The sequence below is a fragment of the Amblyomma maculatum genome, chromosome 2, assembly GCF_055883805.1.
Source record: "Amblyomma maculatum isolate TAMU_Amacu chromosome 2, ASM5588380v1, whole genome shotgun sequence".
Lineage (NCBI taxonomy): Eukaryota > Metazoa > Arthropoda > Arachnida > Ixodida > Ixodidae > Amblyomma > Amblyomma maculatum.
Window position 1 is genome coordinate 19,514,391 of NC_139345.1, and position 18,285 is coordinate 19,532,675.

The following is an 18,285-nucleotide window of genomic DNA, read 5'->3' on the forward strand; positions in this document are numbered from 1 at the left end:
AAACGTTAAAAGGTTATGCTGAATATGGGTTATGCGTGTATATATATATATATATATATATATATATATATATATATATATATATATATATATATATATATATATATATATATATATATATATATATAATCATGAATATGTCCGCATTCTCATGCATTTTCTATGCAAATGTCTGGAAAAGTGATAACTGTGTGTGGTGATGGCGCATTGCACGTTGTAGTCATGACTGTGTGTGTGTGTGTGTGCGTGCGTGCGTGCGTGCGTGCGTGTCTGTGTGGGGGGGGGGATGCTACACGTGGCAGCAGATTACGGTTTCTAGAAGACAAAAATTTCCTTCTCTCCATTTTGACACCTAGCAAGGTGACAGGTGGCAGCTGGATCTTCGTGTATAAACCTTGAACATAGTGACCTTGGCAGATGACAAGGTTCTTTCCGTGGCAGGCGCCTGATATTCTCTTCGTCCTTGAAGAGGGGTGGAGAATTTATTGCTATCCGCATTGCCAGCCGCCGATGAGAGGTGGCTCTGACAGACAGAAAGTGGCCAGTGTGTGAAACCGCCAACGCCAGCATTTTACTGCAATCACGCCTTTACATTATAGCATATAATACGCCGATTCATCTATTGTGAGCGCAGTGCGTGAACTTTCAACTCTTTCATCTGTATAGATCCATCATCATCATCATCATCATCATCACCATCGCTGACTGCTGCTCGAAGCGTCGCGCGCTGTGTGCCAGCTGGTTCTAGAAAAGAACAGACGTTCGTGCAAGTGCTGCCTTACACTATTTCTAACGTGAAATCTTTCAGGTGACTTGAGCAGCCCTCCACAAAAACGAGTACATACCTTGCCCATCTCCTGTTTTACAGCGCAGCCCGCTCTTCAATTAGGTTGACCATCGGTTTTGCTGGCGTAGGTAATCTGAGCACCCTAATATGATTGGTGGCAGGAGGGTTGTTGCCGTGTAGTGAGGATGGTTCAGAGGGTTATTTTTGGCAATGGCCCAGGAATGTGGCTCACTCCGTCTGCGGTGGTTAGTTAGATGGCTGGCTGGTCGGTCGGTCGGTCGGTCGGTCGGTCGGTCGGTCGGTCGGTCGGTCGGTCGGTCGGTCGGTCGGTCGGTCGGTCGGTCGGTCGGTCGGTCGGTCGGTCGGTCGGTCGGTCGGTCGGTCGGTCGGTCGGTCGGTCGGTCGGTCGGTCGGTCGGTCGGTCGGTCGGTCGGTCGGTCGGTCGGTCGGTCGGTCGGTCGGCCGGGTAATTGGTTGGTAGGTTGGTTTATGGGGTTTAACGACCCAAAGCAATTAAGGCTATGAGAGACGCCGTAGTAGAGGACACCGGAAATGTCGACCACCTGGAGTTCCTTAAAATGCAGTGACATCGCACTGCACTTTGCTTTTCGCCTCAATCCCTTCCGCGGTGGCTGCTGTGAAGCGCGTCGCCTATGGGAGGCTTAGTGAATTCGCCACTGCGCGCTTGAGGCTCATAATATAAAGAAGTGGTAGCTGAAGAACTAGTATGTGTAGAAAATAAAAAGAGCGGTATCTACACACATGCATATCTCTCTTAAATTACGCACCTTTATTTAATACAAATTATAGATATATCAATAGCTGGCTAAAAATTCTCGTTACATGATATCGCAGTTATCAGTTATTTTTTGTTTCTTGCAAGCCTTTAGCAGCCCAGGGCTGAACAAATCCCTCGTGAACCCATTTCCATGCTCTTATTCAACTAGCGCGATAAGCATGTTGCATTAAAGCACTAAGTCTTTTGAGACTTCCGATGAAAATACTTTTCTCTGCAAAGCCGCTTATTCGCTCAATTCTTCGGATATCTGTTTGACACGACATTAATTATTAACATTATTATCGTCGTTATTCGAATACGGTTGTTTCTTATTTTCCTTTTGACTCACGCTCTGTACATATACTACATCTCAGGACACTACGCTAGTGTGCCTGGATGGGCCAGCGCGGGCACGGAAGCTGCATTACACGGCGGAAAAACGACTGTCCATACAGCGGTTCCAATACAGTGTCCGCCGCCCTACGCGTTGAAACCCTTCAATATCGGGCGGCCTTCGCAGCCTGCTAGATGATGTTTTGCTTTGCCGCCGGCCGGGGCTCGTGTCGTTGCAGCTCATCGCGGGTTTTCAGCACGGCGGCGCGCGCCAAGCGGCGCCCGATCGTCGCAAAATAGCGGCGCTGGAGCAGCAGCGCCCGCTGCGCGACTCGCCGCCGATCATCTGCTGTTTGCCGCACCGCGCAGAGAACCGGTGAACAGCATCGCCACGCCGTCGGTCGCTGCGGCGACGAAGACCGTCTCGCTGACGTTGAGCGTGATGAACACACCTATTGGCCACGCAATGTTGTCCAGCGACAGATTCGCGTCTTTCCTGTGCCCCGACTGCAGCGTCAAGTTCACAACGCTGTCGAACTTACAGACGCATTGGCTCCACGAACATCACCGCTGTCAGGGCCAGCAGCAGACGACGCAGCAGCTGCTACTGCAGACAACGTCAGCGGCGGAGAAGTGTGACTGCGGTCATGTAAGCATGGCGTATTTTTTGTCCTTTTCCCCCACGTGTTCGTGGCGTTCGATTGAACTTCGTGTGGATTAGTAACGTTGTTCGCACTCCTCATCTGACGTAGTGTCAGGAGAAAACTTCTGTGTCTGAAGTCTGCCTTTCTTTTTTTTTTTCTTTTTTTTTTTAACGCCATTGCTTGAAGGAATATACTAGCGTGCAAACTTTTGCATACACGAGTCATGGCAAAATACCTGTCTTTCGATTCTGCGGAAGCAAATAAAAATGAGTTGCAACGAAATGTCGATAATGCATGTGTATATTTTTCTAAGGGCGGCAAACATGAGATAGAGGATGAATAAGAATAGACAAAAAATAAATTAAGACTCTAAGAGAGGCATGCCCTAAGTCTGTCTGTATTTTCGCCATTTCTTCTGCGGCAGTAGTATCCTATGGCGGGAAAAGCAAACTTACATAATTCGCTCCCGCTGGCGGCGAAGGCAAGCGCTCTGTCCTTGAACCCTAATTCTGCATGTTGTGACTCAATCCTTTCCGTTCTTGAGACACACTAAAGGGAAGTTCATACGCGGGTTTCAGGACTAGATGATTTCGACTTCCAAAATGATGTTCTGGCTGAGGAGTGCGTGAACGGTGCATTGACTTAGAAATGTTAACAGACCTTGCTGCGGAAAACGATGACAGCAGATTTTTTTTTTTTTTTCTTTTCCGTAAGGTTGTTTCGCAGCCAGGTGATAGTTTTCAAAGTCATGTGACACCTGCCCATACACTGCAAGCCTAGACAACGGGAGTAACTATTAATGACAAATGAAAGGAGTTTTCTTCCATTTATTTTTATCTATTTGCTTTTCTTTTTTTCCTGCAAAGGTCAGCACGGGACTCGCATAATGGCGGGAAGTCTAGCCCACCCATTCAATATGCGATCATTCCACTTACCGGCTCTTCTGTGCGGGAAAGTAAAAAGGATGTTGACTTTCTCTTCACTCACCAACGAGTGTGATGTAAAAATGTAAAGCCGAAATGTTATTTCAGCCGCCCTTTGCCATTTCATCCTTGTCGTGGGAGCGCCAACGTATATTATGCAAGAAAGCAATTTCTGAAAGTGATTCCATCTCAGTGATGGCTCCTTTTATTCATTTTTTTTTTAGCACAAAGAGGTTAAAACAAAAATGTGAAATTTTAACCAGCTCATATATTTATATTTTGCACTTTTACTTCCGAAAAAAAAAAAAAACTCGAATATAAGCGTCATGCAGCTTGACCCACTGAGCTGACATTGAAGATATGTGCGTTCTAGGGCTGCGGACGCCAGTACCACAGTGGATTTTCAATAATTCAAACTCGCTTAATTTGAACTTCCGGTTATTCGAAATATCGCGTCGGTCTCACCAACATCAAGTGTAATTAAAAAGGTTCCCTTTATTCGAAATTCGTGAAATTTCAACAATCTCCATTTTCTTTGAGATCAAATTGTAAAGTATTACAAATTATTAGCAATGCGATGTCAGAATATATTTATCATTTCTATTAGAAATGGCGCAACAGGGTTTCCCGTTTTCTTTGATAGCATTTCCAATTTGTCGCGTTTTATGCTTCCACTTCGCAAATGTCTCGTTGCATTTTGTTATTTAATAACAGCGCACCTTCCTCTTCTCTCAACCCATCCCATCGACGACTTCGATAATGATAATCATTTGCATTCTGTTCGTTGCAGCTTATTCTCACCAAATAGCCCGAAGGTGGCGCTGTACCTGTTCAAACCGCTCGCCGCGAAAACTTTTGCTCGCTAAGCGCCGAGCCAAGCGTAGGTGTAAACACCGTTAACTCTGACTCATGGAAATGTTATCCACCGGTGATGCGAGACACGCTGGTTCTGCCTATGCGGTAAATAAAACCCAACCCGTGTGAGCACCTTGACCATTTATTGACAAAGTTCTCGATATATTTTTTTTTATTGCCTAGAATATAGCGTAATCGTCGACTAATACGTGCTCTCTGCAGACAGGCACGCTCATCTTATTGCTGGCCCTCAGTGCGCTTGTCCATTCAAGTGCCTATCATTTTTCCTCTGCGAAGAAGAGAGCGTTCCATTCTGGGCCCCTCTTGGCCCGAATCCAGAAACTTTTTTTTTTTCTTCGCGATGTACTTCATTTTTTTTTTTTTTCGTCGCGCAGTCTTTCTCTTCCGCTCTGGAAGCCCCGTCCGCACAATGGTAATATTGCGGGTCATCTCTACCCTGTAGATGCGTGCAGTAAAATGGGGCTGAAGCCACGCTCTCGCCGAATCAAGAGAGCGAACGGAACGAACTGACAACGGTCGTAGGCTGTATACGCCATATACAGTGTTACATCGTTTTCTCTGAGCACAAATATTTTGTCGAGGACCATGATACTTATGAGCTTTGTGAAGCAAGGGCGTAAAGCGACAAATGCATGCAGTACAATCGCTGCTTGAAGCTTCATAATTCATTGCCCCACGGCACCTTTCTAGCGTACACAACGCTGCACAGTTTTTGATGCAGAGTGCTGTTCGCTTCGCGTAAGGCTTAGTGACGGGCAGATGCAATGCCATGTGGAAGATCGGTAAACAAGAGCAGAAGTAGAGGAAAACTGGGGCAAGTGCAGGCAGACGACACCCTGGTCTTTTCTTCGTCTGCGTTTGTCTCTGTTTGCTCGTTTGCTTAGGATGATTGATGCGATGTCAGCGGCAGTTTTGAAGTAAGCGCGACCGCAATATTAGTGTAACAGTAACGCTGCGATAAAGAATTTAGGTTCTGTGTTTCTTCTCTCTTTTTTTTTTTTTTTTTTTTTTTTTTTTTTTTCGTCGCCAAAGCTTCTGTTGGCCCAAGCGTATTTCCACACGATGTTCGAGGTTCGAACGTGGACCAGCCTTGCTTTGTAATGAATGTTCATTATTTTTTTATCATGACTACCTGGAGAGCATTAGTCAAATCTAACAGTTTCATAATTTACTTAAATATCCTGAAAAATTCGGCTTTAAAAAGCAGAATTTTCTTCTTCGAATAAACTTGTGTTCCTGTCAGCACACCATGATGAAATAGGAACTCGCCACGTGGACATCTTAAGTAGGGTGAAAATCCCTGTAAGGTATACGCCATCATGCTGTTACGTCCTGAGAGTATGAAGCTAAATACTTCACGGAGTTCAAGTGCGGTGCATTCCTTTATTAAGTACCAGATACAGAACTGTGTTAGCTGTATAGCCTATACGCATTCGTAGCCTGTAGCCTACATTCATCAAAAGTAGAGCCCAACGGGTTCCTATTCCTAACGTCCTAATATCTTTCTATGTCGTTTCCACCTGCGCAGATGCCACCCCCCCCCCCTCCAACCACACACACACGCGCTCTCTCGCGACTTCAAAGCAAGACTTATTGGCTTTACATTCGGCAGGTGGTGTACATTATCGACGAAGCTCTATGATATTTGAATGATCACAAACAAACAAACAAACACTGAAAACTTTGCGTTATGATGCTCGAACTAGTAGCTTTTTATTGCCAAAATTTTTTTTTTAACGTGCACAGGCATCATATATAAATCACTTCACTGTGCCAGTGTCACATGATGATGGCGTAGCAGGGCCTGAATGCAGTCGACATGTCATCTAAAATTTGCGTAAAGAAATAGGACCTTATCCACAGGTGCAGCAAAATGTTCGTACGGATGGTCTGAATGGCCTTTGGTAGATTAATCTCTTACGCTGTCGGCAGCGGAGTCCCTGGTTCACATTTCTAACAGAGCGGAAGCATCGGCCACCCTAAATAAAGTAAAAGTGAATGCAGTGAAGGCAGATTTCACTATACTATGTGATATTCTCAGCAACCGGTGGTCAAATGACCATCGTTCGTACGGGGTTGAATAGCAGCTATGGGTGACAACTTATCTTGTAATAATGCATGCACTAATTACGACAAATTTGCGCTTCCTTAAATTTGTCTAGCTCGCAGAGCCCCAGAAATTTTGGACGAATTCCAGGGAAAAGTTATTGAACGTAATTTTTTCGCATATCCTCAGTCGACAGGCTTGTAGTATTTTTTTTTTTAGTGTTCACTTTCAAAAATACATCCCATTTGCTTTCTGTGAGTGTAGAACAAATTCGGAAACGAAGTTTTGGAAAGCATCGGGAGCATATTACATTTCTGTCAATGCGTTCATAAAAGTATATCCCAATATTCTACAGCTGGCTCACAATTATTCTATTTCAATCAGCCCATCGATTTTCTATGCCAATTTTCACCATTCTATGCGAGCTCAGGAAAAGCTTAAAATCAAACTTTTTTCCGCATCGAAAACTTTGACCATTCCCTTGTACGCGTGCAATATCACTAGCACTAACTCATAGTTCCCTGGAAGCTGGAATTGAACACTGGCGCATGCCAGAAAGGGTGGTTGGTGGTGGCTTTGAAAACATTTACTGCCAAAATAATCTCCCTTACATAGCACGAGGTAGCCCTTAGGAGGCCACCCCTACAGAGAAAAGGGTACCGCTTGGAGAGCTATCCTCTTTAGGGCGTCTGTGACACGGCACCGGTCTGTGGCAGCGGAACGGGCCAGAAGTATCCCAGTATGACTCTGCCGTGGTTGCGGACAATAGGGGTGCGTTGTGTGGGCATACTGCATTGAACTGAACCGGACCTTACAAATGCACGAATTAAGAAGACACTGCTCTTCCTCTTTTCCTCGTCTTGGAACCACACCCAAAGGGATTTGTGCTCCCGCGCCTTCACTGAAGTATAATAGAGAGTTTACAACTGTCGTATTCTGCTCAAAGGAGCGCGGTACCGCACGAGCCATCGCCGCTCTTTGAAAATCGGTGACTACTATTGGTGGCGCCACCGTTGCTCCAAAAGTGTGGATCGGCAGCCGGCAGCGCTCGCAGAAACGCATGCGACGTCGGTTTGTTTTTAATTTTTACGGCGTCGTTTGCTATCGAAGAAACTTGTCCTCTGCAAATCGAGCGATTTACTGCTTAGAGTATTACAATTTTTGAGGAAAACAGACATAGAATTGCCAAATGCTGCTGAAAAGAAGTGCAGATTGAAGAAAACAAGACAAGCAACCACCCGTTTTTAGGTTTTCTGGCATCGTTTTGCGCGCATTTTTCGCTGTACCGCGCTCCCAGGTCTGACATTTTCGTTGCGTTACACTTGTCCAATGATGTTTTGTTTTTCTGTTCGCTTTTTCACGAGTATGCTCGTCTGATAGATATACCGGTTTAAGACAGGCAAATTTAGTGTCAATTACAGCAAGTGCACTCCGCCTCGTGAAGTGTCATTACTGTGGCACTGTATGATAAAAATTGGCATCCGAAATGTACTTTCTGCGAGCCACGTAGGTACTACTCATGCGCTTTTCCTCGTCCACGTTTGTTTTATTGAAGACGAAGCCGCGGCGCCTGTCTTCAATGTCTGACGCACTGCAGGACACGGCTAAATCTGGGACGATAGCCACTGTACTAGCATCTTCCAAGCTCACGCAGATGCAATATTCTTGCTCTGACATGCCTTAAAAAAGGAGACAGCGTAGCCCTTGACTCGGAGACTAAGCTGATTAAATATAGCACAGACAGCGTATACTACTTGGCGGGTTTGCTACACACTATAATTGTGAATGCATAAAAACCCTGCCTATACGAACCTGTACTGCTGAGACCTACATTACCCCAAAATGCCGCCGGTACAGTAACTCTGGCAGCACAGGAAAGCTGACTGGGCATGTGTAGCGCGCCGAGTGGAGCGAGTACGTTCGCTGAACTCACTACGAGGCGAGCGCTTTTTGCAAATAATGTCAGCGAATATGATAGTGCGACTGAAGAAAGAATATGGAAAACGAAGTCAGCATATGAGAAATTTTAATGTAGGGGTGGTGATTAACGGTAAATTAGTAGTTCAACGACTGATGAAAATGCCACAGTGTTTGGCCGCATGACAGGAAAATTACGCACTCGCAAAAGTTTAGCCCCTTATGCAATTATTTTTCATTGAAATGCAAGCTGCCAATTTAGTCAGCGCGAAGACATTGCAAAAACTAAGCATGAGTGTGGATTTCCTCGGGTAAAGAGAATTGAGAGAATGATTTCATTAGCACTCTAAATATCGAGAAATCACCTGGAAAAGAAAAGAAAAACTGCAAAGAAAAACTATAGGGTTGTTATTAGAACAAGGGTCGGATATGAAACATTCTCCTACGTATTCTTGCGACTGTCAAATCTGTTTATCCTCGAAGTAAACATGCATGGTCAATCAAGGAGCTGCGGAAGGGAGATAGTTAAGCCCGTATGAAGTTTGGTGCTTCCAAGAAACAATGAATTTGCGTGCAATAACACTTAGCCGAATAGTGATTTGTAAAAATGGCGAGAGGAACGCACTAGGACAATTTGATCGTACGTGGGGCACAAAATGGCCTGTCAATCTACATCAGGGCGGCAGCAGTGTTGAGGCCACGCGGCTCATGCTTCAGTAGCTGTCGGAAACAGAATCAACATTATACAATTTCTTGGCGGTTGCATTATAAGTTGTATGGACGTTGGCGGCTCGTTCTCTTTGTTTTGACACGGAGCCTAATGGCACCATCGCTGTGTTTGAGACATCGTGCGACAAAGAATTTCAAGTGTCGAAGTCAAACGGAAGATGTTATTATACAGCACGGCATACTGGATATTGATAACGACAATAATTGCCTTCATTTTACCGCGGCATGATAGCCTCATCATAGCTCTGTCGTGAGGGGTAGACAGGTAAATAAGAGCGCACCGGAACCGCGAAACAAATAGCAGACACCGAGCGATACGCGCGAACGTAAACACTGACGCAAGAGCGCATCCGCACTGAGAAGGTTTCTTCCGTTCCCTGCGCCGCAAGGTAGCGACTGTGCTCGATCTCGAGGTCAATACTAAGTCGAGCACAGTCTGTATTTTCTACCATACTCGACTAGCACGTTTTGGAAAGCGACACAAGCGGTTGGGACTTCGGGAGCACTAGGGCAAGTTTACATTTTGCACCTAACATCCGAAAAGTCACGTTAGCTTCCTGGTGAAAGCCATGCTATTGCAGTGTGGTATAAACATGCGTTTGTGTTGATATCGGAAATCAGCCCTCATCAAACCATGCATATGAACCATGAGAGAGAACTCCTCTCATGGTATATCATAGGAGAGTGCCGAACTGCGATTAGGCTCCTTTTTTTTTTTTTTTTTTTTCTTGCGGATGGCGTCTGTCCATTGTCTGTAAACGGGGAGATAGGGAGGTTCTCTGCGTCGCTAAAAGCTCTGTAGCGATCTGTGTTCATTTTCTGAGCTTGATTTGGCTGAGTGTCACTGCATGTCCAGCTCGTACAACTCGCGGCATTAGCTGCCTCTAAACTTCACCTGAGTATGTCTCCTAATGAAAGACTGACTTCCCCTTGCGTCGACGGCAAACACCGAGAGTTTAATCTGCTTCCTTTCCGTGGGACGGTGCACATCTACGTTTAGCTCGGGACCCGCTGTTGTGCTTCGCGACGATTGATCTGTGTGGCACCATTTAGGCCGCGGTGACACGCCTACCACTTTCGTCCCCTACACTCAGTAGGGGAGACAGAAGAGAGCTTTCAGCTTCCGTCCCACGTACGCTACGCGTGACTTGCTGTCGAAAATATTCCTCCTGAAGGTTAAAACAGCGGACTGTATGAGGTTTGGAGTGTTGTAAACGGGGAGTCTGATCGCTTCAATAGTTGGCTAGAAAAGGGCTTCCAGTCAGTACTAACCCTGGTTAATCTTGCGGGTGCCTCTGCCTCCTTTCGCTGCTGTTGGTTAAACCTCATTAACCACTCTCAAATGCAGCAACGGGTTATATTGCTGTTCAACAACGCCAGTAGTCTTTAATTAGGCACTATCCGAGAATCTTACATGCCCGTAAGTGTTCGCCACTATTTTAAAAGCTGTACTGAGGTCACAGTTTTTTCACGGGAGTGCACGGACAGAAGTTATCGGTACCTGCAGTGCTGGCATGACAAAGGAGAGGATATGCAACTGTATCTGTGTATGTATTTGTATTTGTGTCTGCACTGTTACTGATAAGAAACCACCAAATGAAACAAGACACACAAAAAAATGCCCTGCATAATTGCGATGTCGTTACTTGCGATAAAGGCTGTGATAGCTTTGCTTTTGTATAGGCCTACCATTTGTTGATCGTATGTGGTTTGGGCTTCGAAGAGGCTGAAAGCAACAGTAAACTTCTGTTTGATGCCTTAATGTTATGCATTTCTGCATAAACGATTTGTTCGTTGCCGCGAAGAACACTAATAAAGCTTTTCGGGAGTGTGGTGCCGAAAAACGTAGACTAGTTTTATTCGTTATGGAATAGATGTTGGGCAGAGACCGTGCCCGTGCCAAGATTGGACAGTCCTTAGTGGTATCTTCTTTGCACTTTCAGCTATTGCGTTAGGGCCTTTGATGAGTCGCAAAACGCAGCCTGTGAAACGAAACAGCGCCTCGTAAACGTATGCGCCCTATAAACTTTCCGACAAATATGACACGCTGAGTACCGCGGTGAAATGAGGTCGTCCTTGTGCTCTTGTCGCACGTCGGCACGACATAATTAGTTCCACTGGCGCAGACATTTCGAGCAGCCATGCATCAACGCGCGCTTCACTCCGAGTTGTATAGCGCGTTGTTCCTCGGTCACATATATACTCCTGAGCGCCACTTGCCGCACAAGTATCTGCCCTTTTGCGTGGAGTCTCATTGACAATGATCGAGTACGCGAGACCGTGCCGTATAGCGTACACTGTTTCTTTCCGCTCTTCCTCCTTTCCGCGCGCGGATGTATATACCCTAGCCTATTTTTTATTCTGGCTTCGTTGTTTCTCTGTTCTTCTTTTTCTTTTTTTTTTTTTTTTTCGTGACTGGCGCTCACCGTTCTGGCGCCTGTTTTGGGACGAACGTTTCGTGTTTTCGCGACAGAGCCTATTCACCTTGCTTCGCTTTGAAGCGCGTCATCTGTTTCTCTACACTTTTCTATGCGAATGGCTGTGGGCAGCGTCAGCCAGGTGTTCAGCCATATGCATTCGCCCGACCTGTCACCGGTCATCAGGTGATGGTGGAGGAAAACGGCGGACAAAATCGCAGCTCTGGGCAGCACTCCGTGCATTTGCGCCATTCTGCTCGAACGATCGAGTCGCCACTTGCGTGCACTCCAAGCTTGACGACGCTTTTTTCTGGGGTCTATATGTCCTGTTGTCATAGAAAAATTATGTGACACAAATTTTGTACTCCGTTTGGGCATCCATAAATGACAGAGGGTGGCGTGGAGAACGCAAGGGGGGTATGGGATTCGTTTGAATAGGGTAGCTGCTGCGGGACATAGTTAACGGCCTAAGGCTACCTTTGTCCTTCAGTGGACGTAACCTCATAGTAACGATCATGGCGAAGCCCCGTCTCGCAATTCCGGTGCTACTATAGAATTCTGTCTCTCACTCCCCCCTTCTGAAAAAAACCCTCAACTCGTTCGTCTGGAGCTAAGTAGCGCAATCGCTGGAAAATATTTCTCCTAGTATAGCAGTTAACATGCGGCCGTGTAAACCTGAATAAGAAGTCTACGCAACTTGTCTTATGCTTTCTGCTGCTGCATCATCTTGTTGCTTCAGGTATGTGCGAAATTTTGCAGTTAACTCTATGAATAACCATCAGCAGCGAATTACTTCATGCTAGCTCTGTACAAGCATCATGCAGAAACGAGGCATGGTAAGAGGTGGCGCAACACGTGGACATCAGAACTTTTATAAACGTAACTTAGAGGGGAAAATGTTGTAAGCCAGCTGGTCAGACATCTTAACGATGAAAAACCGCACAAGACGCAGGACGGAAGCAAGGAAATGCCATTTGGGGTCACCTTCCTCTGCCCTGCATATTTTCCGATTATGTTTATAAACGTATATTTCTTAGCCTCAGTAAATGCACTGCGTTGCGTCGCATTTGCATGTGCTTTGTTTCTACACATTGCTTTTTCATTATGTTCTCATGTCGCCAACGAGCCTAATAACGCGCTGTACGTTGTCAGCCATCGATAGGTTTTTCATTTAAAGAAAGAAAAGGATTGTTTGAAATTAACTTTTGTGCAGTTCTGATATTTGAAGATTTTTATCCCCGCCGCGCACCGCTACCTGCGGTGGCTCAGGGATTAGGGCGCTCGGCTGCTGAAATCAAACACGTGAGTTCAATGCCGGCCGCGGTGGCCGCTTTCCAATGGAGGCGAAAAGAAAGGCGCCCGTGTACTGTGAGGTGTCAGTTTAGGCCCCATGGGGTCTAGATTTCCGGGGTTCTCCATTACCTGCCCTCAAAGCCCGAGTCGCTTGGGCACTTTAAACCTAGTGAACCAATTTGAAAATCATATTTTTAGATTTTAGTATTTTTTTTTTAGGCTGCCGAAAAGCAAAACTGGGATCTTTGATTTGATGAACGCCTTGTTAAAGAACCGTTTACGGTGGCGTTTACCGGATATAAGTCACAAAGTAGAGAAACTAACGAACGGGAGGCACGCCAAGAACAAACTATTAACAACCCACTGCATTTTCAGAGAAAGCAGATCTTTATTATTATTATTTTTTTTTGTTTTTTTGCAAATTGACTAGAGGCCTTTAGCCCACCGTTAGTAATATCCGTATAAGTTCTTTGAATTTCTAACATGTCGCCCTCAGGCCTCATCACTCGTGTGGTATATATATATATATATATATATATATATATATATATATATATATATATATATATATATATATATATATATATATATATATATATATATATATATATATATATATATATATATATATATATATATATATATATATATATATATATATATATATATATATATATATATATTCTTATATATATATATATATATATATATATATATATATATATATATATATATATATATATATATATATATATATATATATATATATATATATATATATATATATGTATATATATATATATATGTATGTGTATATATATATATATATATATATATATATATATATATATATATATATATATATATATATATATATATATATATATATATATATATATATATATATATATATATATATATATGTTATCGCAACGCCCCGGTGGAGCAGGTGAGCGGCCGATCACGTGACAGGCTCGCCGCTGTGCAACGCGCTCGTAGGCGGGGCCAGCGGCGCCTTCGGCCGCTCACTTTCGCACAGCAAGGCCCCAAAATTCGTCGCGCTGGGGCGCCGACGAGAATGGTATTTTCGGAATTCCAAAAGCTGACTCGCATTTTACGTCTTTAAAGAATAATGTACCTAATGGCGTTGGTTAATAAGTTAACCCCGTATACCAAAAAAAGCTATTTAAAAAAAAATCGGAAACCATAGTGCAACAACTGTACTATCTTTTTCAGTTGTATCCCGGAGAAATTCACCTCACCAGCGACGTGTTATTTGAAAAGCAGGATAGAAAAGGCGAAACAGTTGCGGCAATAGAGAGGGATTGAAGGCCACCACTATTCGTGCTAACGGCTAGCCAGGTTTTTAAAGTGCTCAGCGAGAGAGCAGTTTATGCGCGGACGATTGGTCGCATCATCTTCGCCCTTCCCTATCATTTCCTTTCTTTTTTCCCTGAGCCGCCCAACGGCGTGTTGAGGTGAGCAACCATGCAGAGGAGCGCTGCAGATGCCCGCGCTTCGCTAGAGGCTCCAGCGTCTTGCTCAGCTGGCGCTAACGAGTCTCTGCTTCGATTAATAACCGGGGCGCGCAAGGTATTGGCGTCACGGTGCCTATTTCGAGCAGCGCGCTCAGGAGACCACCGAAGTGGCAAGCCGAGAACCCGGTTACAGCCGCTGTCTTTCTTCTCGCATCGTGGCTCTCCAGTCGCGGACAAACATGTTGCGACACCACCGGAGAACGGACGATCGGTGTTAAAATTACCGCGCTCTCTTAACGATCGAAGCTCGTGCATAAGCGGTCGAACGCAGCGAAAATATCAAGCTGCCCTTTGCCCACTAGCGTCAGCCGCAAATTTGCAAAAGCAGCCTGGAAAGCGCCCAATTATAAATGAATTAAGACATGGTTTTGTCATGGCATTTAGTTCCACACTATCGCCTTAACCTGTACCTCAGGGGATAATTTCATCCGCCTTACCCGTGCGGCCTTCTCTGGCCTCCGTAAGTGGGGAAGAACAGCTCCCTTCTCTCCTTCTCCTCCTCGCTATGAGAAGAAAAAGAAAAAACAAGAATAAAAGTCGTAAATATACTTGGTTGTACTGGCGCACCCACTGACTGGAAACCTTACGGTTATGACACGACGCTGTGGACATATTGAAGTGGACTTAGGATGAATCCACAACCCCCCCCCCTCACACACACACACACAATCGGAATTCTTATAACCCAGAAAAGAGCAAGTTCATTCACACCACCTGTCGTTTCCCCAAGGACACATGCGGTGACTTCATGAGAGATATTTTGTTGTCATTTTGAGAGAAAAATGAAATATTACGTGCGCTAATATTGAAGGAACTGAACTCTTGCATGTCTGCAGCCGGTGCAATTTTGTCGCGCCTGAGAAGAAAACAAAAGCTAAGTTTGAAAACTTGGGCGAAACTACGAAACCCTATCCACAAAACGCTTCTATCGTTTGCCCCAATATTTCCAATGTAATGACTTCGAGTGCTTGTTGGGGTGAAAGTGTCCTATGTTCGCTCCACATTATACTTTCGTTGATGAACGACCACTGACATAATAATGAGTAAATGCTCAACTATTGATTTAGGAATAACAAAAACCTGACGCAGTTGACCTAAGATCGCGCTTCCCTTAATGCAGCCATGGACAACCATGATAATAATGTTTACTCGAATAAAATGAACGCGCTTGCCTAGTCAATGCACCCCCTAATTTGGCTGCCAGAAAGGGACAACTTTTTTTTCCTAACCTAACGAGCTAAGCTCTTTTGCTCGTATGGAAGCAGCTGATAAAAGAGTGAGCGCTAGGAAGCCGTTTTTCGAATGTTGATACAATTACGCAGAATATAAAGGTAATTGTGACGGATACGTCACATCCGTATACCTTATTGTAGTGGACGAACCGCTGATAAGAACTTTCGGTGAGGAATATGAGAATTAACAGAAACAACGCCCGATCACAGCCGATTTCTCTGTTCATTTGCCGTATTGAGGACTGTAGCATCGTGTTGCGATTGGTACGCTTATAGCTAGGGCTACAAGTTATGGTTATGCTCAATAATTTGGCTGTTTTTGGACCGATATGGGTTGCAAGGTTAAGTTAGAATTCGTGACGTGTGCTAATTGAGCAGGAAAACACGGCTAAAATACATTTTGCTTTATTTAGAGGGCAAGTCGTATCGAATGAAGTGTTTATTCTATTAAGCCTGTTTTTTGTCATTTCTACAACTTCACATTTTAGTGTGCTGAAAAATAAACTCATAGGATGACCCAAGTCCAGCATTGCAATTAGTGCCGTATATCTGGTTGGCTAAGCAATTTCGTGACGTCATTACTGCGAATTACGTCATCAGCCGTTGCCACAGTAACAACTAGAGTCCCTAGAGCCGGTGGTCGCCATCGCGATTGACCACCGGAACACCAGCGCCCTCCGTTTGAAGCTCGCAGCTTCAAGAATCGCGAGCATGTATCTGGCAGGTGGCAGTTGGCAGGTGTCAATTAGGCCAGGAACCGATTGGTCGGCCGATTGTGTGACGTCACGAGACCAGATCACATGACCGAGTTGGCACGAGCTGCTAGCTCGGGCAGCTCCTTCCATGGGAAGGGTAAGAGATTGGAATCTAACACCGTGAAACTTCGCGTGCCGTCGCTCTGATGGGCTAAGGTGTTTGGTGGTATCACAACCACGCGGTCTCGCGCGAGCAGTTCAAACTAAGGCCGGCATTCTTAGCCTATGACTGCCCATGACCTGACCTTTGGTTCTTATTTAACATTTTACCTTAATGATCAAAGCGTTTTAAGCTTCTACTTTTTTTTCTGAATAGTTTACCTGATGCAGCGAGCTCCCCCCCCCCCCCCCCCCACACACACACACACACACACACACAAGAAAAAAAGCAACGTTTTGCTGTGAAGTGTGCTGTTACTGAAGTGTGTTCGATAGTGGTGCTTTTCAAATTTTGTTCTCTTTTCTTGTGTTTGCCATTGTATAAAGTTAACGTTTTGAAAATAACGATGTTAAAATAACCATCTTCTACATGCTTCTGTTTCGCACCCCAGTTATGTAACCCCTCACATAATACTCCAATCGGAGCCCGTGAGGTATTTGAATAAATAAAGAAAAAATAAATAAATAAAGGAACTGCGTTCATAATGCGAGAATGCGAGCAAATACGGCAGTAGTGTAAGTGGTTTACTTTATTAACTGTTTCTACCAGATCACTTAATTTGATAGCACGTAGCAAAACTGTTACGGTTCCGATTCAGGTATACCGTCCTTTAAGGTTATCAACACTGCAGAACCAAAGCTGTCAAGTTGACCCGCAGAGCACTCGACTACTGCGCCTGGATGCGGGATGGAATCCTGGCCGCGGCAGCCGCTTTTCGATAGAGGGCAAAACAAGGCACCCGTGTTCTGTGTGATGTTAGAGCACGTTGTCTAAATTTCCGGAAACCTCCACTACGGCGTCTCTCATAGCGTCAGTCTCTTTGGGACGTTAAACCTCGTAAACCAAAGCAAACCGAAGCTCAAGTGGTGGCGGCAGCGTTAGCTACGGAAGTAGCTTCGTAAGCATTAAATAGAATTAACATTCGATCAGTGAGATTCACGCGACATATACGACTGAGAGTTACTGTTCTGTAGCATGCTACATGATCATGATGTGCAAATAGATGGCATATACATTAATGCTCATTCCTTAATAATTTATTGTGCTGGGACATGTGACCTGCAAATTACCACCTCTGCAAGATGCATACTGGTGGCTTTTCGAGACTGAAAGGGTTCAAAGGGGTCCATTGGTCATGGTGCTTGTCACCTGCCAGAGGCATGCTGGTGATTTTGAAAGGCTGCGAAGGTTCAAGCGGCGGTGCTGAGGTCTCGCTACTTGTCACCTGTCTGCTACCGCCTGTCAGGTGACATGTTTGCGATTTCCGACATCTCGCTTTAAAAAGGAGCTCTCTATTAAACTGTAAGTGAATATATTCTGCACGTGCGCTAACCGGCTGCGGTAGGATGTATTAAAGAAAATTACTGCCATGCTACGAATGACTGGATTTCAATCTACTTATTTGGATCGGAGTAAAAGAAAGAGAAGAAACGGTACGAAAAATGTCTTTACAGAACACGAATCAACCATTCTGCTAAATTCGCGTGTTTACTTGCTTTGAACGCGTGAAGAGTTCGCAAATTCATTCGCAGTATTTATGCACATAGAAATTTTTCATGCCTCCAGAATGCTGTACATGAAATCATATTAGATACACTTCGCCGAACATGAACTGAGACTACAAGTTATATTTGTTCGGTTAGGAATAGCAAAACTCAAGTGATCGCCATAGTTTGAATCGTGACTTCGTTAACATTATCATTGCCCACCCAAAAACATGAACTTTAATGTCAAAATTTCAAGTTTCCGGATTAATTGGATGAGTATGGGAGAAGCCTTCGCCCTGCAGTGGGTATAGTCAGGTAGATTATGATGATGATGATTGTGATTGTGATTGTGATGAAGGCGAGAATTAC

The 18,285-nt window shown here is 44.6% G+C and overlaps 1 protein-coding gene across 1 annotated transcript in view; it reads left to right on the top strand.

The window, feature by feature from the left end:
- Positions 1-2,236: 2,236 nt before the first annotated feature.
- Positions 2,237-18,285, top strand: part of by (focal adhesion protein tensin) — a 293,064-nt gene continuing 277,015 nt past the window's right edge. Inside the window, 1 exon segment of the mRNA XM_084593429.1 lies at positions 2,237-2,547. Within this exon segment, the coding sequence (XP_084449555.1) occupies positions 2,341-2,547 (207 nt within the window). The 5' untranslated portion in view covers positions 2,237-2,340.